Raw genomic sequence first — 27194 nt, 5'->3', positions numbered from 1 at the left:
ATCTATTTTTTTGTTTATATACTTCTATATGTAAACTTCGGAATAGGAGTGATTTAAACTTAATATTTTTATTTTTTTCTAATTTTTAACTTTAACCAGGAGAGAAGGAGGACAGAACGTGGCAGCTGGCACTGCCGACCACAGAGAGAAACTTCTGGGGAGGTATTGTTTGCCACTGGGACGGTGTGTTGTGCTGCAATGTAGTTTTCTGTTCTGCTGCAGCAGTGCTGCACTGTGGTATTTGGTTCTGCTGAGGTAGCATTTTGGGCTGCACTGTGGTATTTAATTGTGCTGGGGCGGTATTTTGTGCTGCACTGTGGTAGGGCTGAAACGATTTATCGATGTGATTGAGGCAGTTTCCCTGCATCGAGGATTCGCTTAAATCACATGACCACAGAGCGTGAGTGAAGAAAAGCCTCTCACTCACTGCTCCGTGGCCTCCCGTTCGCACCGCGCTGCCAGTGTCTTACGGGCACACATTGTCAGCGCGCTGGCTGACGCTGTGACGTCAGCTCCCGCCCAGTGCATGCTGGGAAGAAGACGCGGTCCGTCTCCTGTGGACTCCATGTCAGCGCACTGCAGTGCCAGGAAAGGTAAGTGTAAAGTTGGGGGGGGGGGGGGCACCTGTGATTTGAAGGGGCTGATGGCGCTGGGGGGACATGAATGATCATGGCAATGGCATGGAGGGGCTTATGGCGCTTGGGGAACAGCACAGGACATGGATGGCATAGAAGAGCTGATGACGCTGGGTGGGAGTCTGGGACACATGGCATGGATTTATCTAATGGCACTGGGGGAGTGGGAGACATGGCAATTGGGCTGGCAATGGATCGGCATGGAGGGACTGATGGCACTGGGGAAGTGGGAGACATGGCATGGAGGGGCTGATCTGATGGCACTGGGGGTCTGGGGGACATGATGGATGGCATTGAGGCACTGGGGAAGTGGGCCATGGCCACGGATGGCACTGGGGGACATGTATATGGATGGCACTGGGGGACATGGCATGGAGGCAGGGAATGATCTGAGGGCACTGGTGGAGTGGGAAACATGGCAATTGGGCTGGCAATGGAGGGCATTGAGCGGCTGATGGGACATGGCATGGGGGGCGCTCGCTGATCTCATAGTACTGGGGGAGTGGGAGACATGGCAATTGGGCTGGCAATGGAATCGGATGGCATAAAGGGGCTGATCTGATGGCACTGGGGGACATGGCATGGAGGGGCTGATATGATGGTAGTGGGGGAAATGGCATGGAGAGGCTAATCTGATGGCAGTGGGGGACATCACATGGCACTGGATGGCATGGGGGACTGACTGATTGTAGCAAGGGAGGAGCTGATAGTGGCAGCCTGGGGGTCCGATTGCGGGCTTGCGGCATGGGAGGACTGATTTAAGGGCAAGGCTGACTGACGTGTGGGAGTCTTATCTGTGGCTGAGATGTGTTAGTCTGATTTGGGGGGTGTAGTTTGATCTGATGATCTGTGTTCTGATGAAAAATATAGTTTTTTATAAAACAATACGTTATTTTAAGAAGGTTTTTCTTATTAGAGCACTCGATTAATCGTAAAAATAAATCGATAGAATACTCGATTGCTAAAATGATCATTTACTGCAGTCCTACACTGTGGTATTGTTGGGACTGCCTACTCGTGTTGGCCCCATCTTCTGGCAATTTGGTCCCACCTACAACATGGGGACACTTTTTTTTTTTTCCAGGACCAGTTTAAATTCCCAGTCTGCTCTTGGTAAAATATATCAGTTTACTCAGCTCAAAGTAGACTGGATACAATAGCTGATCAGTCTCAGCTAAGTTTTCAAGCGATTCTTAGTGTCCTATCTGAGAGCAGCATATAATAGATCGAGAGAAGCTGAGTCCTATGACTCATAGAAGTCAGTGAGTCCTAATTCTTCCGCCCACACAAAGTGACTGATAGCGCTCTGTGTACACACCGATACAGCGAGTGCTGTCAATCACTGTGTGGTTGGAGTAGGAGGAGGGTTTAGGCTATGTTCACTTCTGTCATGTACATGGGGAAAGCTCCCAACGCGTATGTTTACAGGGTTACATTAGCCAGGTGGAGGCTAGAAGAGCAGCCTTTTGGCCTCTGTCTGGCCAGTATACGTCATTGTACCCAGAAACAGTATGCTATTCCATACAATGGTATTGAGTAAAACATTTATGTATGGCATCTGTCCAGGCATACATGTTAAATGGAGACCATAAACATACTCTACATTGTACTGAGAAATCCTGCCTCAAATCATATAAACCATTATATCACATATGCTGTGCTCAGCAGAAATCCCTGCCAGGTTCACTGCAAGCAGAAATTTGGCAATCAACAGGCTGTGCCTTATCCAGATGTTATATCTGAGTTTTTTGTATCGTTCAAACATATACAGTCTAATAACAGCAAGAATCCTGGGACACTGTCCTTTTTAGTATGGGGTGTCTATGGCTGCACACCACAGGTGATAGAAGGCAGAATGCAAGAAACATGTCAGAGCGCTTCCCATTACCCCCGAGGACACAGCGCAGAATCAGCCATGGCCCTGCCCCCCTAACGTGTCAGCACCAGGACCCGCAGCATGTGGCAAGGCATATCACATTCCCTCATTACTATCAGCCCAGGAATGCTGCAGTGCGAGAGAGAAGCGGACTGCCAGGCCTGACAATGCTGGCGACAGGAGGAGACGCTCTTTATCCAGGTGTAACTCTCACACCTTGTTTCAGGTTTTCTGCATGTGTGTACTGAAAGCAACCAGTGATTCTTCCCAGCGGTCACACCCCATCCCAGCAGCTCTGCCCTATAATTACTGCAGACACATGCAGCTCTGGGTGTTTACACACTCAGAGTTAAGCTCCATTCACATGTCCGTATAATGGGTCCACATCCGTTCCGCGGTGCGGACCCATTCATTCTCTATGGGGACGGAATCGATGCGGAAAGCACACTATGTGCTCTCTGCATCCGCATTTCCGGAGGGCGCCCCCGATCTTCCGATCTACGGCTCCAGAAAAAAAGTAGAACATGTCCTATTCTTGTCCGAAATTGCGGACAAGAATAGGTAGTTCTATGGGGGTGACGGCCGGGTGTATTGCGGATCCACAATGCACTACGGACGTCTGAATGGACCCTTATGGGCAAATTACAAAAGATTTTGGGGCATATTTACCAAAGTGTTTACACCTCTTTTTAGTCTGAAAAATGCTGTTTTAGGCTTTTTTTTTTTATTGCATTTACCACTTAAACTTCACCTGTTTGAAAGGCATTTGCACCTAGTTTGCCTATTTCACATTTTTTAGACTAATTCAGAAGTTTCCTAACTTTTGTGAATTTTTTCCGACCTATTTATGTAGGTGCACCTTTTATCCACAAATTCAGGTGCTGTAATTTCCACTTCCAGGGCTGGCGTTCTTTTCGTCGTCAGTTTTCAGAACTGAATTTTTTTTATTTTTTTGCGGTAAAAGTGCCACTTTCCTGGAAACATGCGACTTTTTTCTGCAAAGATGCAACTTTTTTCATGCGCAAATAATTTTGACCAGTCTAAGTGAATATGAACCTGTGTAACTGAAGAACAACCACCAAAGTCAGACTAAGAAAAATACCCCTAATTCATCAACAGGTGTGCGACTTTTAATAAACACTCAGCAAAAACACAGACCGCCCAATCAAATACACCAGTCTAATTTTATTGCCAAAAACAGATAAGCTTGATAAATTAGCCGATTCAGGTCACTCACTTCTGTCACCACCACCGTGTCCTCTATATGATTTGCGCAGCCTTACTATGCAATAAGTGACAGGGACAATGACAGGCAGACACAAACCAGAGAAAAAAAGACAAGTGAGAGGTTCAGTAAATCCCCAGACTAAGGGCTCATGCACATGACCGTATGTATTTTGCGGTCCGCAAAAAATACGGATGACGTCAGTGTGCATTCCATATTTTGCGGAACGGAACAGCTGGCCCCTAATAGAACAGTCCTATCCTTGTCCGTAATGCGGACAATAATAGGAATTGTTCTATTGTTTTTGCGGAATGGACATACGTAAACGGAATGCACACAGAGTAACTTCCATTTTTTTGCGAACCCATTGAAATTAATAGTTACACATATGGTCTGCCAAAAAAAAAAAACGGAATGGACACACACAGAAAATACGTTTGAGTGAATGAGCTCTTATGCTACCGAATTTTAGGGCAGATCAGAAATGAACCTTTCTACCCAATAAGCTGCCTGTGTAAAGGTGCTGCAGATCAGCCCATTAACAAGAAAAACTCTTGTCCATCGGGTGAAATGATCTGAGATGTGGGCGCCTCAATCATCGTTTCTGGTCTTAAACAATGGGGGCTTTTTATGCACTGCCATATTCATCCAGGGCAGCTGTGTGCCCAGCTTATTTTTTTTCGCCAGCATTTACGTATAGGAGCAGGCGTAAATGTTAAGTAAATTTGACGGGATGCATGTGCCGTCCCCCTCCACTTCCAGGCAGCAAACATGGTGAAAAAATGCCTGTGTGACAATATTTAAATCACCTTTAATGTTTAAAGGGGATTTGCAACTTTTTTTTTCCAGCAAAAAATTGCCAAGGAGCATTTAGTAAATGACACCGAATTAATCTGTATGAGATTCCCATACATTCTCTGCATGACAATGCAGCGCTACACCTCCACTGACGAGCAGGCAGTTGTTGGAAAGGAACGGCATCATTTTCTGGTTGTCGCGTGGTGGAAATGCACCTTAATAGCTCTCCATTATTACTAATTATAGTGACTATTTCTTGTAGGAAAAGCATCCGATTTGTTCTGAATCCACTTAGTGAATCAGCCGCCAGCACCTCGGGGTGTGTGGAATTCCATTACCTGAATATCCGTAAGGTGCGCATACACATTCGTTTAAAGCTGATCAAAATGGACGATTTCAACCAAAACAAACGTTTGGAAGTTGAACGATTGTTAAAGCCAACCTATGAAAGGCCCCTATCATTTGTAAAGAAGCCTGTCGTGGATGAAAGATCTTTCTTTAAGACCTCATGCACACAACTGTAAATCCACAAATCACGGAACCGCAAAACCTGGGTATCGGCTGCGTGCATCCTGCCTACTCCCTTCCGCAGGCCCGCACTATGCTACAAATGTCTATTCTTGTCGGTAAAACAGACACGAACAGGACATGATGTATTTTTATGTGGAACGGACATATGGAGGCGGACAGAATTTAAATGAATGGGTCCGCATGTGATCCGCAAAAAACGTGGACCAAAAATATGGTCGTAGGCATGAGGACTTGAAAATTCCCAGAAAGATCTTTTGTCCATCGCCCATTTCATTGAATGTGTTTGGGCAGTTTGAACAACTTACGTCCAATATGCAGTAATAGTTGTATCTAATGTGTATGGCCAGCTTTACTCCCCTGTCCCTTACATGGCGACTGCTTAGCCCATCCCTGTTCTTCTATTACTATATATCAGTGATGGCGAACCTATGGCACGGGTGCCAGAGGCGGCACTCACAGCTCTCTCTGTGGGCACCCGCACCCTGGAAAAAGTCTATGGTTAACCAATATACTCTGGACTTTAGCAGCCATTCATCAGCGCTGGGCGCACTATGAACAGCACGGACAGCACATTGAATGTAGGCAGGTCATTATACTTATATGATAAAGTACATGGAAAATATACTATACTGGACTGGAGTATTCCGGTTACATTGCCGTGTTGGCACTTTGCGATAAATAAGTGTGTTTTGGGCTGCAGTTTGGGCACCCGGTCTCTAACAGGTTCGCCATCACTGCTATATATTATGTCATGTTACATACATGCTCCCACACACTTAGGCCTCATGCACACAACCGTTCAGTTTTTTGCGGTACGCAAAAAAACGGAAGCCGTCCGTGTGCCTTCCACAATTTGCGGAACGGACGGCCCATTGTAGAAATGCCTATTCTTGTCCGCAAAACGGACAAGAATAGGACATGCTATATTTTTTTTTGCGGGGCCACGGAACGGAGCAACGGATGCAGAAGTGAATGGGTATGCATCCGAGCCGCAAAAACTGCGGCTCAGATGTGGACCCGAACAACGGTTGTGTGTATGAGGCCTTCGATTTTGATTTTAGCCTCTTTCCATCACATCTGTAGCACTCCAAACCATTCATTGTAATGTTTCTCAAGGGGGTCTCTGTTATACTGAATAAAGTATGGAGAAGGACATGTGTACAGGAAAAACCAACCGCAATGTAAAGAGCTCATCCAGTCTCTATATCCATTATTTTCCAGATTTCTGCTTGTTGTCAGTGAATGGACACCTCTTTATATATATCAGGGCATTAAATGCCTATGCTGACATCTGCAGGATTATTACAAGGGAGAGCTCTTAATACATTGTACATGCACATGTCTAGGACTGGATTTCCGCCTCTGCATATAAAGAAGGGATTCCATTCACCGACATCTAGAAAATGGTGACTAATTGAAACTGAGAGAATCTGAAGAAAGTTGCAGAACTTTACATTGTGCAAAGATTAATATTTATTTAAGACTGTACTTTTTTTTAGCCATTTAATCAGCTGCTCATCGCCTGACCGGTCAATGACTGTATACATTGTCAATGCTCCGAGCTGGTAACACGAGTGTTGTCCCACTGGCTGAGCTCGCAGCAATCCATCCCAACCAGTCCGTCGTGTACAAGAGCATAAAATAACACCACCTAGCCTCGAGAAAGGTAGAACAATAGATAGCAAGAAAGCAGCAGTTGCCTTGTGCCTGGCACTGAAGACGGCTGCCACCACCCTGGAAGATCTTACCATCCTGGCCAGAGTTCAGCAGATGCTCTCCGAGGTCGCAGCCGAATACACGTTCCCTCAGGATCCCTCGCTGCTTCAGCTTCTGCTTGCTGGGTCTGGACTTCATGAAGGTCCTGAGGAATGTGATGAGCTTGCCGTGTTTCCGGGACACTGCACAGAAAGTATGAAATCCACTTTAGTAAAAAAAATAAGTGCAATTGTCCCGCACGGTTACAGACACAGACAATGTGAAGATGAATGGACAACAACCCCATTATGGATCAGTTTATTGAGAGTCAATGATTCCAGAGTCGAGGACCCTGCGTCTCGCATTATTGGGCTGAATCAGGGATATCTCTGATGGCCACACACTGCACATGGAGGAGGACAACCCGCCATTCAGAGCTTTCCAAATTCATTCATTACCCAAATCAGCCAGTGTACACAATGCACAGAGAGCAGGAGGCAACCCAGAGCATGTCACTACCAATTACTATAATGAAGAGCCTGAGAGAACAAGCTCATTATCACAGAAAGGTCAGTGCAGCGTCACACGGACAGGAGCCCAGCGAGGGGGGAATCATCCACAATCCACAAATTAACAGACGGTGGTGGTGGGAGACATCGAAGGGTTAAATCAATCATTCAGGCCAACCGGCAACTCGCATCCGATCTCACATTTGTGTACTACTCCGTTTCTGTAACATGTATGTTTTTTTTTATTTTTATGTTTTAATATCATTCCTACCCAATACGGGTTCGTATGCTTCCTGAGCTGGAGCTCTGCAGCACATTTACACTGAGGGGGTCATTTATCATGCTGAAATACGCCTATATTAGGTGTATTTCAGGCGCAGACAGCAGCGCAGAGAGCGGTTAGTGGCACTGCTATCTGCGACTTCGCCCTGCTCACGCCAGGTCCAAAATTGTGGTCGGGGAAGGGGGTAGGCCCGTCTCATTCATCATTTTCTATGCCCGTTTCAGGCGTACAAAATGGTCTAGGGAGCGGTCTTACATTTAAAACTGGCGCTGGATGCGTCGAAGTTCTGGAGAAGCCAGCGTGTCTTCATAACTTCGGCGGATCCACCGCCGGTCTTAAAAAATGTGTACCTGAGTCTTTTAGGATTCCGGGCCTAAACACCACACCAAAATACTTGCAAATCATCTCCACTGATTTCAATGGGATCACCAATTGTTAATTTACACTGCATGTCTTCTTTCATCTCGTGGTTTAAAAAAATTATGCATGCAAAAAGAATCGGCGTTCATTCTTGGGCTACATGCACACGAACGTTAGGGCTCCGTTAGGGCACAGACTGTGGGGCAGCCGCATGTGAATCGCGGACCCATAAACTTGAATGGGGTCCGCGATCCACACCGCCAGAAACACCACAGAAGCACTCCATAGTGCTCCCGTGGGGTTCCCATCCGTGCCTCCGTTCTGCATCTCCGTGATTGCAGACCCATTCAAGTGAATGGGTCAACGATCCATGATACGGAATGCACATGGCCGGTGCCCATGTATTGCGGACCCACTGTATGCGGGCCGCAACACGGCCAAAGGGGGAGGGGATGGGCACACGGTCGTGTGCATGTAGCCTTAGTAGGAATTCTGAGTCCACATCCAAACATCCCACTGAAGAGGGCAGGATCAAAAACCACATTAAAAACTTCTTTAAAAAAGTGCTGGCATAAAAACCGCTCCTAAAACCTGAAGCGGTATCAGCATCTGTTTTATCAGCACAGAAAAAACTCTGTATGGAAGCAGTCCCCTGCTCCTCGGCCTACGACTTATCTGTCTGTCCATCTCTGTGGGCTCTTTGTTTTCTGCAGAATGTGTAATTAGGCTTAATGCTGGGGAAGCTCTTGTCCTTGGTGCTTATGACACAGGCGGACAATGACCACACGATACAAGGTGGCAGCTTACAAAACACTACTTCCAGACTTTATAAAATGTTTATGTGGAGGCAATAAATATGGAAAAAGAGTGCAGCGGTAAGAGCGTTACATGGTATATGTTACTGTGCAATAATAATTATAGGTGGGGTCCAAGCAAAAAAATAAATAAATAATGTTTTGGATGTGCCATAAAAATATCTGAATTCTGACAAATGTGGTGCAGGTAATGCTAGTTTCACATGAATTGTTCATACACAACATTATGACTGTGGAACAGGTTCTGTGAGAGCGTAGACGTCCCTCAAGTATCTATGCCAACAGCTGCCATGACTGAAGCTTGGCAGAAGCCTGCACGACGCAGTCTCCTTCCATTTCGCTTCTGGAATCCTGCCCAGTGTCTGGAAAACGCAAAAAACTCCCTCTCCGTACAATAATCTCATTTAGATCCAGGTGTGACAAGTCATGAATCAGTGCTACACTGGAGGAGGCACCAGCGTCGTATCAACAGCTAAGCACTACGTTCGCCCCGCAACCGCAAATACACACAGCGGCTTTAATGAAAGTGAAATACGAGAATAAATCTAGAATGGAACGAACCAAGGTCAGGGACATCATTGCTCCCTGGGATGGAAGCTGCACTGTACATGCTGGGAAAGAGGAGTAATGTATTCACCTGCCCAGCTTCAGCCCAGGCACCAGAAGGGACACCAACAGTTTAGGAGGCATTTAGCTGGAGACCTAAACAACACATGGTCAGATCATAAGGCTCAGGATGGTTCCTCCCTCCAAGACTTGTATTATGTCCTGGTGCCTGAATAAGAGCCAGGATTATCATCTGTATCAGAGTGGATCCTTAGGATCCTGAAGACAGAAACTTTACATGAAAGGCACTATTTGTATATGCAATTTCAGCTCCAGTGACCACCCCTCGCCTTAACTGCTCTACCCCCTCCTGCGTTCAGCTTTGTGAGCTGCAGCATAGTTTCCACTAGCATGGAAACCAGAGAAAGAAGCAAAACGTTCCCAGACACATGGGGTTGGGGGTCTTACCTGGTCCTTTGTGAGCAGAGTCCCACAGGTAAATCAGCCTCGTCTACAGCACAGACATACACCATTGGCTTTCCTTCTGTAAGTGAACTGCTTGACACTCTCCAGGCCTGTGAATGACTGAGGGGCTCAACGCTGCTCCCAGGTCTCTCTCATGGGCTCATGTATGTTCTTCTGGACCCTGCCCAGACTTCTGCACACTAGTCCCCTATTACAGCACCACGTCTCGTCCTGGCCCTGACTGCTGATCACTTGCACAGCATTTCTCTGCTTCTCCTCTCCGCTGCACTCAGCTCAGGTAATTGCTCCTCCTCAGCCCTCGTCACACCTCCGTTTCGGGCTCCTGCCTTTCTTTACTGTCTTTTCTACCAGGTGCAACGTCTGGAACCACCCCCACCCCTGTGCTGTCTGGCACTGTCCTCCCGGCATACCCCACCCCCTCCCCACTGCATGGCAATAACACAGAGGACCACTGTATCATCACCGAGACTAGGTCTGCATATTAATCTGCAAGTCTTATGGAGTGAGGACAGAGCATCAGATGTGTCTCCTGTGTATTGTCCTGCTCAAAAAGCACAAAATGCCTGACATTCCTACCGCCCCATCCATACAATGTCTAGGCTCATATTAACCATACAATCCTCCTGTGCATAGAAAGTCTGGGGTAGCTATAAAGGCCCCCTTGAAGGGGTTGTCCAGGATTTGGATACTCATGACAGGCCATAACATCAGACCAGCAGGGGTCCCACACTCTGCACCGCTGTTGATCATTTGTTTCCTTATAGCTCCAACGCTGGAATTACACAGCTCCATTCATGGTTTACTGGACGGAGCTGGTAACTGCAGGGCTACTGTGACCAAAGTGAATGGGAGCAATGCTGCAGTTACCAGCGCCAAACATTTTTATGGCGGTTTCTGGCATAAAAATGTTGCATAAGCCCCTTTTTGCAACTTTTTGAACATTCATGCAACAATATTTGCACAGGTGCTTTTGCGCTGTGTTGGACACATCGAAGTGTTAAAGGGATTCTGTCACCTCCCCTAAGCCAAAAAACGATTTTAAAGCAGCCATGAAGCACAGCTTACCTGGATTAGGCTGTGCTCTTTTATCTTGAAATCCGTCCAGCAGTTACTGCAAAAAACGACTTTGATTGATATGTAAATGTGTCCTGAAGGTGCCCAGAGGGGCGTTTTTTTCTTCTTAGAGAGCCCAGTACCGCCCCTCTTACAGTGCCCAGCCCGCCTTCCTTGTACTGTCTAACCGCCGCCCCCAGCCTGCCACAGCCTCTCCTCCCTCTCCTCCCCCTCCCTCACGCCGAACGAACTTTCGCACAGGCGCAGTACCCACTGAGGGCTGCGCCTGTGCGATCAGCAGGAGACTGAGGGCAGCAGCTTCATCTTTGTCACTGGGCATGCGCCGAGCCCAGTGACGTCCGATGCTCGCTCTTCCCTCAGTCAGCAGGGAAGAGCGAGCATCGGACGTCACTGGGCTCGGCGCATGCCCAGTGACGAAGATGAAGCTGCTGCCCTCAGTCTCCTGCTGATCGCACAGGCGCAGCCCTCAGTGGGTACTGCGCCTGTGCGAAAGTTCGTTCGGCGTGAGGGAGGGGGAGGAGAGGGAGGAGAGGCTGTGGCAGGCTGGGGGCGGCGGTTAGACAGTACAAGGAAGGCGGGCTGGGCACTGAAAGAGGGGCGGTACTGGGCTCTCTAAGAAGAAAAAAACGCCCCTCTGGGCACCTTCAGGACACATTTACATATCAATCAAAGTCGTTTTTTGCAGTAACTGCTGGACGGATTTCAAGATCAAAGAGCACAGCCTAATCCAGGTAAGCTGTGCTTCATGGCTGCTTTAAAATCGTTTTTTGGCTTAGGGGAGGTGACAGAATCCCTTTAAGGGTGTGTAAGGGCCGACCCAAAAATGCTGCAATTATATTACCATATTTTTCGCTTTATAAGACAACCCCCCCGCCCCAAAAAAAAAGTGGGGGGAAAAATGTCAGTGCGCCTTATAAAGCGATTGTTGACTTTTTACGTGGTTGACACGGATGTATCGCCGGCCGCTATGCTGCACAGCGCGGCCGGCGATACATCAGTTACAGTATGGGGAGGGAGGAGGGGCTGGAGGCAAGTCGCTATTTTAATGAACAAATGTTCTTTTATTTATTCTATTTTATTTATCTGTTCTGTGCAGTGCTATTAAGAAAATGGCAAGTTTTGTATTTTGTACTTTTGCAGTAATGCAAATATGTTATTTAATTTAGTAAAAGATGTTTTATTTTGAAAAACACTGTGCATTTCAGTTCTGGAGTTAAGCATAACTACATTTCAGCATTATCAGTAATTTGTGTGTGCTTTTGCCTTGAAAATCCAAGCAAATAGACCTCTAGCACAATTCCCTTAAAATATTGCATACCGTTATCGCAATTTTTAGGGCCCTAATCACAATCGCACAAAATTCCCATATTGTGCAGCCCTAACTTCAATGTAAAAAAAACGTAAGAGGGAATGAACTGATGCATCCTGAGCGGAATGCTCTCCATTCAGAATGCATTAGGATAAAACTGATCAGTTTTTTTTCCGGTATTGAGCTCCTGTGACGGAACTCAATACCGGAAAACAAAAACACTAGTGTGAAAGTACCCTTAAATTGTCACACAACCCCTTTTTTGACACTTTTGAACGTCAGTGCAACATTTTTATGCTTTGACACATAGGTGTGTCAAGGGAGTGACAGGGGCAGGGCTGGGGTCAGTTTACTAAGTTTACGCGAGGAAAAAGGCATACAAATGTGGCGAAAAATGAGACCAGTTGATTTTTTGGCAGGCGTATGGATGACGAAAGATGCGGCTAATTTATGACGTGACGCTCCTTCATAAATTACTGCACATCTTGTGTGTGCAACTTTTGATCATTTTTTTAATTACATTTTTTGGGGAGATAATGCAATAAAAAAAATGTATAAAAAAAAAATCTTGCCACTGATTTTTTTCCATTACGCCGTTCAACATATGGGATACATATTTTTACATTTCAATAGTATAGGCATTTCTGGTGATTTTTTCTTAGTTTTAATATAAGTAGGATAAGGGAAGTGATTTGAATTTTTATATTTTTCTAATAACTTTTTTACACTAATTGAAGTCCCCTTAGGTGACTTGAATATGTGGTTGATTCACCATGTTCCTATAGAGCCTGACAGATGCCATGGTCGCAATTGACCATGGCATCTGAAGGGTTAAATGTCCGTGATCGGCGTCATCACCGATCACACACATTGCCTCCGGATGTCTGGTGTGAAAAACAGAAAACCCTGGCAGCTATGGCACCTGCTCCTCAATATGTACAGCGGAGGTTGGGAAGGAGTATGGGGGTTAGGCCTCATGCACACGGCCGTTGTTTGGGTCCGCATCCGAGCCGCCGTTTTGGCGGCTCGGATGCGGACCGATTCATTTCAATGGAGCCGCAAAAGTTGCGGACAGCACTCCGTGTGCCGTCCACATCCGTGGCACCGCAAAAAAAATATAACATGTTCTATTCTTGTCCGTGATTTGCAGACATGAATAAGCATTTATATTGCCAGCGCCCGTTCCGTAAATTGCGGAAGGCAACACGGGCGCCTTTCTTTTTTTGCGGATCCGCGGTTTGCGGACCGCAAAAAACGGCACGGTCGTGTGCATGAGGCCTTAATCAGTCGACAGCTGTGATTCCCAACTCTTTTATGCACAGCTAAGCATGTAGGTTTTCAATGCGGAGAGAGGAGCCACTGCCAGATGCTTCTACCCCATAGACCCTCCCCAGGAACCTCTGGTTGTGGCTTATGTCCCAGAATAAGGAAAAAGACCAGGCTTTGACATGCAACACAACCTACCCTCCTCTTCCCCAACATTATATGTCGATGAAGAGTCAATTGCTCTCCATACACATAAGATTGTGGGACATGCATGCCGAAAATGGTGGGTTTAGTTGACAATACTCTAATGTGTATGAGGGCCTTCAGACTGTCTTCTGTCAGGGTCTCATTGTTTTTTATGTTTGTTTCCATCATTTGTCATGCAGACCTTTAACCCCTGCTTGTACAGCTTTGTATGATAGCAATAAAGGCTATCCCTATAATTATATGTACCAGTGTTATTTATAACATCCAGTTGAGCACTCTGTACTGAGAGCTCAGTGGTAGGGCATGATTCTGAACCAGTATGATATATATAGATATATATATATATAGAGAGAGAACCAAACAGATGAGAAGGAATGCAGCCTAGCAATTACTAGAACCAGTGACTGGATGTGAGAATCACGTGACCTTCATTTCAGGGATAATTTGGCCACCCTTCCCCCATGGATGATATCTGAGCCCATTGTTACAGACAGGAGCCATGCTCTATGACACAGTGTGGATGCACAATAAGCCCCACGCAGCGTTGCATTTTCTTATTTCATACATTACATAATGGAGAGATTTCCAGACCAGAAGACACACATAGGCGACAAACACCTTCATGCTGGCCATGTGGAGGGACACCGCCCCCATACACGTAGCAGGGGCTGGGGCTCTCCTGTCCCCGGCTACTTGTTAGTAGAAAGTTCCAGATCTAGACTACATTGGTGTTAGAAACTCAGCGCCTGTCCAGAGTCCTGCGGGGAATATGTCGCTCTAGTTCTACAAATGTATTATTCATTAAATCTCACGTGTCTCACTGACACCTAGGCTGGGGACATACAGACCCCCTCCTGTCAGGAGCATCACATCATCACTTATATGTGGGATATCATTAGCTACATTCTATTGGGGTCATTTACTAACATGTAATGCCAATTTGTGGCGTAACAAAGTCGTAACACCTTTTTATGCCATTCTTGCCACTTGGGAGTGGTGGTGGCGTGAAGAGGGTGGGTGCTCTGGGACATGGGCCCCAACAAATTTACTAACATGTATGCCTAGAAACTGTTGTAAATGTTTGAGAAAAAACTACTCCACTCAGTGAGCGGAGAAGATTTCCACTCCAGGCTCACGGACTGCCATAGGTGCGCCACATGCCTAGTCATAAATTAGGCGCATCCTCCAGCAGCGCAGGGAGGAATCAAAGACTGACCTAAAACACTGGTCTTTGTAAATGAACCCCTATGACCCCTAGACAATAGAGTAGACTGCTGGGTGTAACGAGTGGTTGGCTTGGACATCGTTTCTAGCACTAGAGGAATACCCCCTCCCAGGACTCACAGGCACAGGAGCTGGTTGCAGAGATACAAGAACATACATGGATGAGATACCTGAACTGAGCTTGTAGGGGCTGGGTACCTCAGAAAGGCATGCTGGCCCTTGCCTTACACTATCCATCTCCAAATCTGCGATTGTGTGGGGAAGTGAGAGGGAAGACACATCAGATTATGAAGGACAATGAATATGAAGAAGAGCTGAGAAACAGTGGGAGTAAGAAAGTGAGTGCAGGTCAGCCTGGCGAGGTGGGACCCCCCGGTGAGACTAGACCTCAGCAGCGCAGGAGTGTGATCGGATAATTTGTACTGCACATATGTAAGTGACGTGTGTATTCACTGCTGCAGAATGTGAACAATAATGGTATGTGTACAACGCTGCTGAGTAATAGCACTACTGCAGCAATCCCTGAATGTGGGTATGCAGCTGGCGCTGTCTATACGGGTGAGCAGTAAGAGAACCTGCAATAGGACATGTGAAGAGCCATGTTACAATCTAGAAGGCCAGGTTAGGCTGCAGTCTACAATGTAGCCCTGGTCTTAAATCCTACGTTCTGGGTTTATGTCCCCAATACATGCGCAGCCCTTACCCTGTATTCTGTAGCACATGCATTATAGAGAGAAAGGGAAAGGGAGAGAGATAGAGAGAAGACATGGAACCGTACAGGGGGGGAAGTAGCTCCAGGACGCCGGCCTCATTCCGTGTGCAGGGGAGACTGGAGGGAACAGATCACAACAAAAGGATTAAAAAGCAAACAAGCAAAGCAGAACTTTAACCTTTCCCATTGTAGTTTCTCCTCTGAACCAGATCATTTACGGATGTTAAATGCAAAAAGCAAGGAACAAGCACCCAGAGAAAGACTGCTGAACACACAACATAGAAGGACGGACAACACTACTAAACGAGAACAACAGAAACGGGTCAGGAGCGCAAGCGGCTCCGCTGCTCAGTGTTAGTACAATGACGACGAGAAACTGGATGAGAACACGACACACTGCAGGGCCCTGCATAAACTACAGCCGATATCGGTGTCTGCCCGCCTCACATTAATGGCACCCAGAAATTGTGAAGGTAAGCCCGTTCCAGGAGTAGCCATCACACAGAGGCTAGGCTAGCTTATGAGGCAGTCATGGATATTCTACTGCTCAGGTCTGGCCAGGGCTCAGCAGATTCATATTCTACTATAGATCAGTCGGATGCATTGGAGGACATCGGACGCTCTTCTCCACGTCTCTATTAGCTTCCTTATATCCGTCGGCTTCTGCTTTTCCTCTACATACTTGGACACTTCCCTCAGGGCCCCTTTACATATATCTGGCAATCCAGTTCAGTTCTCCTCCAGCATGAAGCAGAAAACGCCGGAGGGAACTGAAACTAGAACTGATCCCATCGTTTTCTATCAGATTGTTCACATACATCACTTACGTCGCCATGTGTCAAATAGTGCTGGACAGAAAAACGCTGCATATTCAGTTTTTCTGTCCGATGCCATCAGTCTATACGCCCTAAAATAACTGGCCGGGCAGAACTGATATATGTGAAGCGGGAATTAACCCTAAGAAATTCAGCAGCTTTATTTCTCGCTCAGTGAAAAGGTAATCTTATCTGGCAAACAAGTTTTCTGAATGAAGCAGTCAGCGGGAGTCGTTTACACGTAGCGCTACTTCAGTTTTTGGTGTAAAAAAAGTTTTTATGCCGTCCTCATCACTGGAGAGTGGCGGTGGCCAGACCAGGGCCGCTAAATCGGCCCTGGCATATTCACAGACATTTACACCATTCCCAGGCGTAAAAGTGGTCGAAAAACAACTCCACTCAAGGAGTCGGACCCCGACCAATCTGATATTGATGACCTATCCTGACGATAGGTCATCAATACTAAAAAGCAGACAACCCCTTTAATATCCAATTTGTGGGGATACACTCTTGGCATCCCTGCTATCAGCTGTCTGAAGGGGCTGCAGCGCTAATGCGGTCTGTCTACACGCATGTCGTCTACCTAGTCATCACTTAAGCTGAAATATCCTCTCTTATACTCCTGGGGAAAGGACAGCAATATCCTATACCCCATTAGTTACTGCATATTCAATTATTTTTATATTTTTTACTTTTGAATGTTAATTCCTTGCCGTTTAGAAGACCAGTAGAGTATGTTCACACGGCAGCAGTCTGCTGCATAAGTAGCCCTGTTCAGATGTTCGGAACTGATTTTTAGATGCAGAAGTTTCTGCAAAACTTTTGCCATGTGTGAATATACCCTTTCTTGCTGTATGAGAATAGAAACATTCCTGTTTCTATTCACAGACCTAATCCTGCTCACAAACATGTCCATTTTAACCGGCTGATACCCAGACAAGTTTAAAGGGCATCTGTCAACAGATCTGTACCTATGACACTGGCTGACCTGTTGTGTGGCAGCTGACAACATCTGCATCGGTCCCATGTTCATATGTTCCCGCATCGCTGAGAAAAATTATGTTTTAATATATGCAGATGAGCCTCTAGGAGCAACGGGGGTGTTACCATTACACCTAGAGGCTCTTTTGTCTCTGAACTTTGATTGACGGGCCAGGCATGATGAGGGTTTCACCGACTTTCACTAGATTAAGAATCGTGTATAATAAATGCCCGCCTAATACTCTATAGCGTCTATTTGCAGGACTTTCCTAGTGCAATGATTAGGCAGCATTTAAATGTGATAAAATAAGCGGCAGCTATACAATGTTTCCTGGTTCTATAAGCTTTTTATGATGTACAATTATACCAAAATCTATTACCCATTGGGTCTCTACACCATGGGCAAACTCTGCACAATAATTTGGACCATCATCTTCTTTATGACAGGGACCTGTAACAACTTTCCTACAGACACTCGGCCTGGATGTAGGACACACCGCAAGATGATGTTTGTGATCTGTTAGGACTACAAACCTGTAAGGACACACAACATCACACAACACAAACATACATGACTTGCGGTGGCAGCACTGCTACATCTTGACACTTAATAGTATAGGGCACCAATCAGCTAAAGACAGGACAATGAGGGACATGTTATAGAATAGGGACATAGGTGTTAATTCAGAAAACACATTTACAACACATCAGTCACTCACCTGGTTTGGGGACGGGGTTGGTCATTGACTGGGGAACCTTGTCATTGATCAATTCTACACATTCACTGGGGAAGAAGCCAACCTGTGGAAGAAGCATCATGTGAGTTCTCATGTCCACACCCCAGAAGCTTTTGTGCTGTATTCTCCCAGAATTTGTTGTAACCTCCCATTTGTCATGTTCATAACAGCCACCGTCACTGTAGTCATCTGAACAAACTTCTTCCACCAGGTCCACCACTACATAACTGAAGGTACGTTTAGACGGGACAATTTAGCAGGCAATTCACAATCGCCTGCTCGTCAGTGAAGGAGACTGCTGCATTTACATGCAGTGATCTCCTCTACAGTATGGGGAGGAGCGATTACTAATACCATCGCTCTTCCCCATGCTGACTTTGCTGACCGCAGAGCGTATTTACACAGCACGATCTGCTGCCGGCAAACAACGATCTAGGTGTCTACACAAATGATTCAATCACCTGATAAACGCACGTTTCAATCTTTCATTGGCTAAATCGGCGCCACCTCTAGGTCTACACAACGACATTTGTCGCACAAATGTTGTGCGTCAATTTTTATAATGATAATCTATGGTGTCGCACTGCGATATGCTGTGACAGTCGCAAAAAATACATTTTAGATGGATTTTGGCGCAACTGTCGCGTCGCAATCGCAGCATGTAGCAGTGCGACACCATAGACTATCATTATGTAAACTGCGCGACAGATAGGGCACAACTACACTGCAACATTTGTCGCGTGACAAATGTTGCAGTGTAGTTGTGCCCTATGTCGTCATGTAGACCTAGCCTTACACCGCCAGATAAATCACTAACTAGTGTTCCTATAAACATGGTGGACTCCACCAGAAGAATAGGGAGTGCAGCTCTGGAGTAGAATACAACTCAAGACCAGAAAAGGAGAGCACACTGCTTAATAAATTTGCTGCATCTTCTGCCGTTCATGCATCTGAACTGAAATTTACTCTGGCCAAATGCTGGAGTAGATTTCCAATGTAATGTGCATCCGTTTACTAGTAGACATGTTTAGAGAAGTCAGGCTGTGAAGGTCACGCCCATCTCCTCCCTTCCACGACTTGCCCTTTTTTGGAAAAGAGGTATGGGTATTGAAAAAAAAATTTAAAGTTGCAAACTTTGACGCGAGCAAACTTTTATGCCCCCAAAAAACCAAACTGTTTTAGAGATATAATAAGTTACCCCAGTGACTTCACCAGTAGAATGAGGAGTGCAGCTCTGGATTATAATTGAGGGCATAACTCAAGATCAAAACTCAGTATGCAGTTATGTCTAAGGCTAAGCTGCCATTTTTCAGCAGGATAATGCTCGCCCGCACACAGCAACGGTTCCCAGGAATATATCCTCCAGATTGCAACTCTTCCTTGGCCTGACCAGTTGCCAGATTTGTCGCCAATCAAGCATTTATGAGACGAGCTGGATCACCAGCTTTAGCAACCTACAAGAGTTAAGGATCTACAGGCCCAGCTGCAACATCTGTGGACAATTACCATACAGAACCTAAATGTCTCCATGCCTAACTGTACCCAGGCTAGAGGGGGCCTAACAGGGTCCTAGAGCTTCCTTTCTATTGTACAGTTTTCCCCAATAAACGTATCCTTTCACTGTAATATCGTAATTAATTACATAAATTACATTCACACATAGAAAGTTTCATTTGATTGTTCAACACTCTTTATTCAACGCCTTCTTGGTCCATTAAGTGAATATGCCCATTGTGGTAAAAGTTTAAATACGGTTTTCAGGTTTTCAGGTGTATATCCCTGATGGAAAGCCCTGCAGAGGCTTAAATGCATTGTGAACCAAGCCTCATTGATTGCTCTTGCAGGACTTTCTATTTGACCTGTAAAATGGTAATCAGACATGTTAAGATGTGAATGTTTTATCACCTGGAATCCATGTTTTCCCCTCCACCACGTGGTCAGTTCTTTTGGTGGCATATCAATAACAGATACAATGTCTCCAACCTGTAGAAAAGTGAAAACATTAGAGCTACAAATGATATTCCACAGCATGTACCCAGTTAAGGCTCCATTCACAAGTCAGCAATTGTGTTCCGCAATTGTGCGGAACGGGTGCGGACCTATTCATTCTCTATGGGGACTGAATTGATGCGGACAGCACACAGTGTGCGGTCCGCATCCGCATTTCCGGAGCGCGGCGCCGATCTTCCCGTCCGCCGTTCAAGAATAGGCATTTCTATGGGGGTGGCGGCCGGGTGTATTGCGCATCTGCAATTTGCGGATCCGCAATACACTACGGACGTGTGAATGGACCCTTAGATGGTACAGATTTTCACCTCTGCTAGGACTCTGCGCCACCCAACCTAACTTACCTCAAAGGACAGTTCATCAGCAGCTTGGGCGTTGTAGCGTTTGATGACATGAGCGGCAGCAATAGCAGGAACATTGATGGATGATTCTTCGTGCACAAGCAAGTGGTTCCCTTTATTATCGATCTAGTCAAGAGCAAGGAGAATGAAACCTCTATGTATTCAGAAGAAAACTTTATGGAAACAAATCCTGGGGTCTGAGATATCTTACCTCCATCCACGTCAGGGCTGGTCCACAATTGATCTTATTTCCGGCAATGGCTGACAGGCGTGACAAGTAAGCCATCAGCATCTGTGTGACCAGCTGAGACAAGACACAAGATGATTAGATAACAAATCAACGGAGACGGCGGCAGACTCCTCACAGGGGGTCACTGCACTCATCAGTCCCCATATCACTGTTCTGCTCTCTCATATGTAAATGTGACATGGACACTAAGCCGCTCCATTCAAATCAGCAGGGCTGGCCAGCGACACAGTCAGTGAATTGCAGCCATGCTTGCTTAGTGCGTGTGGAGTTTACTAACTGCACCTGCAGCGAGTGTGGGACACAAATAAAAAGGAGACGCACCCGGTGACATTTAACCAAAAATAGGAATCTACTACTGAAAAGGCTTAAATATAAAGCCAGGTTCTGATGAATGAACATGTTCTGCAGGTGAGCGCACAGCTAACAATCACTACAACCGCTGCTTATATCCACCGACTACAACACTCATTGTTTCATCTTGGGAGGAACAGACAGGTTCCTGATCCAGCTCAATGTGGCCCCTTAATGGCATTCCAGCTGTAAACTCAGGGCTGTGGAGTTGGATTCAAAGCTAGTTTTGGGTGTAGTCGGTAGAAATGTATTGACTTCAGTTTAAAAGAAATTATCTGTTATTAATATTACATAACTTTCTTTTCACTCTCATTAAAAGAATTAGATCAATTTGACAGACAATGCAACAAGCTATTGCTTTGTATCCTGAAATAGTCAGAGATGTTGCCCTTCTGGTTTCTGCTTTGATACCAACTAAAGCTAGAGTAGAAAGGTTGTCTGGTCTCAAAATAATTAGATTGGATTTGAGGTCATCCATGAAGGCGGATATGACTGAAGCAATACTTTTTCTTAAAGAGGACCTGTCACCGCTCCTGACATGTCTGTTTTAATAGCTTCATGTATTCCCCGTGTAACAACTATTCTGGAGCATCTATTCTTATGACTCTATGTTGTACCGTTCCTTTATTATTTCTACTATAAGTTATGAATGAATTGCTAGCAGTCTGCAGTAAGGGTACAGAGGGGAGGTAACCAATTGGGGGGGGGGGGGGGTGTACCTGCACAGTCTCACTATCCAATCAGTGCTGCCATTTTCAAACTGTGCACAACACCCCCCAACTTGTTACCACACCTTTGTACCCTTATTGCAGACTGCTAGCAATTCATTCATAACTTCTAGCAGGAATAATATAGGAATGGCACAACATAGAGTCATAAGAATAAAATGCTCCAGAATTGTTATTACATGGGGAATGCATGTAGCTATTAAAACAGGAATGTCAGGAGTGGTGACAGGTCCTCTTTACGTGTTTTCCAGTTATTGAATGTGTAATGTAATGCATACAGTGGAGCTTGATAGTTTGTGAACTTTTCAGAATGTTCTATATTTCTGCATGAATTTGACCTAAAATGCAAAAATCTGAATTTCATACAACTTGTGAGGTAGGATGTGGTTGTGTCATTGGTAAGAAACAAGGGGCATGGTTAGTGTCACATGATCTGCTGATTTCAGGACTCATCTCACTGCCCTAAGGCATTATGGGACAGCAGACACATGAGAAACCAGGAAGCGGAATTCAAGCATCGGGGATAAGAGAAAACCACAAATGTGGAAAAGAAAAAAAAAAAAAACTATCCAAGGAGGAATGGGAGCTAGAGTAATTGAGGAAAAAGTAGTTAATGACAGAAACCCGTTAAAGGGTTTGTATCATCAGGAACTCTGTTATGTAGCTGACTGACAGCGATGTGCTAATGTCAGCAGTACATAAGTGTTCTTTATACTTTTGTCCCTGCCGCTGTTCTCCTAAAAAAAAAAAAAACACTTAAAATATGCTAATGAGCCTCTAGGTGCTATGAGGGCGTTGATTCAGCACCTAAAGGCTCCGTCTACTCACCCTTTATCCCGCCCAGGTCCTCCGTTTAGCCCACCAGGCTCCTTTTGAGTGACGCCAGAGTTAGCTGGATCGCTGAAGAAATCCCGCGCCTGCACCGTCCACTTCTGTATTAGGCGCAGTGAGAAAAGGACACTCTCCTGGTGCTGGTTTCCTCAGTGTGACGAAGTCGGCGCAGGCGCAGTGAGGAAGCCAGCATCAGAAGTGCGTCCTTCACAGAAGTGGACAGCGCAGGCGCTGGATTTCTTCAGCAATTCAGCTAACTCGGACGTCACTCAAGAGGAGCTGGGCGGGATAAATGGTTAGTAGACCGAGCCTCTAGGTGTTGAATCAACGCCCTCATAGCACCTAGAGGCTCATTTTTTAAAAGTGTGTTTTTTTAGAGCGGTGGCAGGGACAAAAGTATAAAGAACAGTGTTATGTACTGCTGACATTAGCACATAGTCAGCTACATAACAGAACTTCTGAGGATAAAATACCCTTTAAGTTCTATCCAAGTAGCCTGATTATTTACATAATGAGAAAAGGCCTGATGTTATCATTTTACTACAGCAAATTACTAATTCATGAAATTGATGAAGGAGCCAGAGTCAGAACTTCAGCTTACCAACTGTACCGCTCTGTGTAAAGTATAGACTGCCAGTTTTGAAGGCCCTAGCTGCGGATGCCTACTTACCTCTGGATTATCTTTCACGGAGTCGGACCGGGGCAGCTCTGAGAGCTGAGAGAAACGGCGGTCATATATACATAGATGCAGGTGTTTGTCCAGCACCCGGAAATCTTCATAACTCCTTTTTACTATCCAGCTGCGGCCCTGGGGGAGAACAACATCATACATTGTGAATTTGTCTGAGACTTGAGATTTTGATGATGTCTGATCTGACTGGGAACAATAGCGGTTAAATACATGGTTGGTTTTGGCAGCGGGAGCTACTACCCACACTCCCAATCACCGGTATAAGACTGTTAATTGCTTTCCCATCTGGTCGGAGGGGTCTGCTGGGTGCATAGACCTTCTAGAAGGACTGACGTGATGTACTCATTCTTATTTTTACCTCAGCCGCAGATTCTTATTTTCAGAGTGCAGTCAAGTCTGCAGCTCTCAGGAGGTGTGAGCGAGCAAATCTCATTGTCCGTAACAGAATTAATAGGATCTTGGAGCCGAAACAATGTCAGAAATATCTGCACAGCTCAGCACAACTGACAGGCAGTGAATGTAGGAATCAGCAGGCTTACACTGACTGCATCATTATGTCCTGAATGCGTCACATGTGGAGACAGCTGGGAAGATGTCCAATCTTCTCACCTCCAGTGAAGTGAATGACTTGTGCAGAAGGCAGGGGAAGAAGATGGATACCATTTTTCTTAGATGGTAAACAGACTTATCTGCTCTAGAAACTCCACTGACAGGAGTGAGAAGTAAAGTAAATCATGAACTGCGCACCCAGCGACCATGGCATCTCTATATACTGCCAGACACGGCTCGGGTGCCTATACCTCAGCCGCCCTCCTAAGTACTCTGCTGCCTTACATTATATAAAGCAGAATGACATGGACATTACGTGCGATTAGGTCACCGCGTGGAAGACAGAGGTAAAGCACGTAGTATAACGGCACAAACCAAACAACGAGTCCCAGGAAACATCATACTGTATACAGCAAGTCTGTGGGGCAAAGCTATGGCAGTACTTCATGATCAACTGCCACATACATGCCAAATATTGTAATTCACAGTATTTTCTTGTCCATGGTTTTCCTCTAATTTCTCATTATACAGAATGAACGTCACATCTAGCATGCCGCTGATCTGCTTACACTGTTTCCAAAGAAATAAGTGGCGGGAGAGGGGAGAATGAAGGGCGCTGTGGCTTTCCAGACAGTTAGGTTTTTGACTTGAAGCCAAAGAAGACATTAGGAGATTGGAGAAGTCATGTTAGGTAAATTGAAGATGGGTCACCTCATGTTATAGCATCACTGGAGAGGTATTGATCTCCTCTTTGAATAGGCCAGGCAATGAAGTCATGCAGATAAAAGCCTAAACAACAGCCTTGACCACTTACCCTGCAGTGGTGGTATGAGAACGGAATGGAATGTATTTTGGAACACTCCATTCTGTTCAGTTACGTTTTGTCCACATTGACAATGAAAAGGGACAAAACGGAAGCATTTTTTTCCGCTATTGCGACCATATGACGGATCTCAATACCAGAGAATCATTGTTTAGTAATGTCTCCCGCAGACCTTAACAAATGAGCCATGACCTACAACAGTTCCGGCAAAGGAGCAACTAGACTAAAGGCGGATTTACGCTGCCCAATAATTGGGCAGATTATCGGGAACAAACAATCTGCCCATCTAAATGTGTTTATTCATCGGGTGATCATATTGTTCGTGCAAGCACTTCAATTATAGTTTCTGGGCAGCAGATAGTGCTGTCTAAACAGCGATCTGCCTAGAAACAATAATTCTGTACGGGGACGAGTGATAGCAATAGCGATCTCTCATACTGTGATGGAGATCGCTGCATGTAAATATGCCGCCTCCTTCACTGAATGAGCAGCCGACTGTTGGGATGGAACGTTTCCTTCCAATCAGCTGTAACATCGTGCAAAGTAAATCCACCTTTAATGTTGGCAGCTTATATAAAACAAATGGGGTCCTCTGCTACCTGTCAACCATTACCTGACATGCAACTTGTACCAGGAAAACCAGCTCCTTAGATTCACAGCCGTTTCTGCTTTGGTCACTTTGATCCTCTGTCAACGTGAGCTAAAAAGACAAGAAAAAAAAAGATCACAATAAGATAGGGATAACAACACAGACGGCGGATAATAGGACTAAACCTGCCAATCTTGCCCTGTGAGCCAACACTCTCAAGTTAGGGTTGGGCGATATACCGGTATCACGATATACCGCAGTATTCAAAAAACGGCGATATGGCGATATCGCTGTTTGCCTAAATACCGCGGTATTTTGTGACGTCATCAAAGCGGTCATTTGCGCTGACCGCTTCTAAACGTCCGCCTGCCCCTGCACCTTGCATAGCGCTGAGTAACATTACTTCCTCACGCTCCTGGCCTGGCTCCTTCTTGCTCCGCCTCCCTTAGTCAAGTCTCCACCCACCATCTGACATCACCGTCGTCACCCACCAGTGCCGGCTCTATTGTATATGTGGCGATCCCCTGTGTGAGTACTGGTGTCTCTGGAGAGACTTTTCCTGCGGCTGCCTCGCTAGTGTGTGCTCTGATGCCGAAATTAGAAACGTACTACTTCCCGCAGCGGCCGCCCCGGCTCTCCCTCCTCCTTGCTCCCATATTCAAGTCTCCGCCCACCGGCATCTGATGTCAGAATCTGAGCACACAAGCGAGGCAACCGCAGGAAAGGTATATCGCAAAGTATTACTGCATGTATGGTGGCCTGTGGCCACAAGACTTTATTATAACGCCTCCTTGTGGCTGCCCCCCATACAGTATAACGTCCCCTTGTGGCTGCCCCCCGTACAGTATAACGTCCCCTTGTGGCTGCCCCCCATACAGTATAACGTCCCCTTGTGGCTGCCCCCCATACAGTATAACGTCCCCTTGTGGCTGCCCCCCATACAGTATAACGTCCCCTTGTGGCTGCCCCCCATACAGTATAACGTCCCCTTGTGGCTGCCCCCCATACAGTATAACGTCCCCTTGTGGCTGCCCCCCATACAGTATAACGTCCCCTTGTGGCTGCCCCCCATACAGTATAACGTCCCCTTGTGGCTGCCCCCCATACAGTATAACGTCCCCTTGTGGCTGCCCCCCATACAGTATAACGTCCCCTTGTGGCTGCCCCCCATACAGTATAACGTCCCCTTGTGGCTGCCCCCCATACAGTATAACGTCCCCTTGTGGCTGCCCCCCATACAGTATAACGTCCCCTTGTGGCTGCCCCCCATACAGTATAACGTCCCCTTGTGGCTGCCCCCCATACAGTATAACGTCCCCTTGTGGCTGCCCCCCATACAGTATAACGTCCCCTTGTGGCTGCCCCCCATACAGTATAACGTCCCCTTGTGGCTGCCCCCCATACAGTATAACGTCCCCTTGTGGCTGCCCCCCATACAGTATAACGTCCCCTTGTGGCTGCCCCCCATACAGTATAACGTCCCCTTGTGGCTGCCCCCCATACAGTATAACGTCCCCTTGTATTTTTTTTTTCTTTTAAACGGGTATTTATCGCGATAAAAAAAAATGATATCGTTATCGTCTGAATATTTTTGATATCGTCCAACCCTATCTCAAGTATAACTCAAGTTTAACTCGACACAAAAAAAATCCTCAAAGCAAATTTTTTGCATCGATGATTCTTTGTGCCATGTGACCACGGAGGGTGAGTGAAGAGCTTGTTATTACTCACGCTCCATGGTCACCCGCCTGCCCGCACAGTGCTGCACTGGATCCTGGTGTACACACACAGTCAGTACACACACGTAAGCACGCACTATGACCTGATGCTGTGTGACGTCAGGACGACAGTGCAGCGCGTGAAGAAGAGGATGGAAGATCTCTGGAGTGTCGGCATCACTCCTACAGGAAAGGCAAGTATTTTAGTTCACTGGTGCTGTGGCTGGAAACT

At 46.1% G+C, this 27194-nt stretch overlaps 1 protein-coding gene across 7 annotated transcripts in view; it reads right to left on the bottom strand.

Moving 5' to 3' along the window:
* The window catches only part of ARHGAP32 (Rho GTPase activating protein 32), a 235744-nt gene that overhangs the window by 27616 nt on the left and 180934 nt on the right, over positions 1-27194 (bottom strand). For 6 of the 7 annotated variants that reach the window (XM_044281753.1, XM_044281749.1, XM_044281750.1 and 3 more), the window contains 7 exons: positions 25269-25355; positions 23263-23400; positions 20644-20736; positions 20436-20558; positions 19990-20067; positions 18067-18148; positions 6814-6963 (listed from right to left, as the gene is read on the bottom strand). In XM_044281753.1, the coding sequence (XP_044137688.1) occupies positions 6814-6963; positions 18067-18148; positions 19990-20067; positions 20436-20558; positions 20644-20736; positions 23263-23400; positions 25269-25355 (751 nt within the window). Of the gene's footprint in view, positions 1-6813; positions 6964-9741; positions 10072-18066; positions 18149-19989; positions 20068-20435; positions 20559-20643; positions 20737-23262; positions 23401-25268; positions 25356-27194 lie in introns of those variants that run through there. The other variant, XM_044281755.1, reaches the window with a different exon arrangement.

This window comes from Bufo gargarizans, chromosome 2 (genome assembly GCF_014858855.1).
Source record: "Bufo gargarizans isolate SCDJY-AF-19 chromosome 2, ASM1485885v1, whole genome shotgun sequence".
Lineage (NCBI taxonomy): Eukaryota > Metazoa > Chordata > Amphibia > Anura > Bufonidae > Bufo > Bufo gargarizans.
Note: the sequence above shows the minus strand (reverse complement) of the source record. Positions and strands in the feature narration are given on the sequence as shown.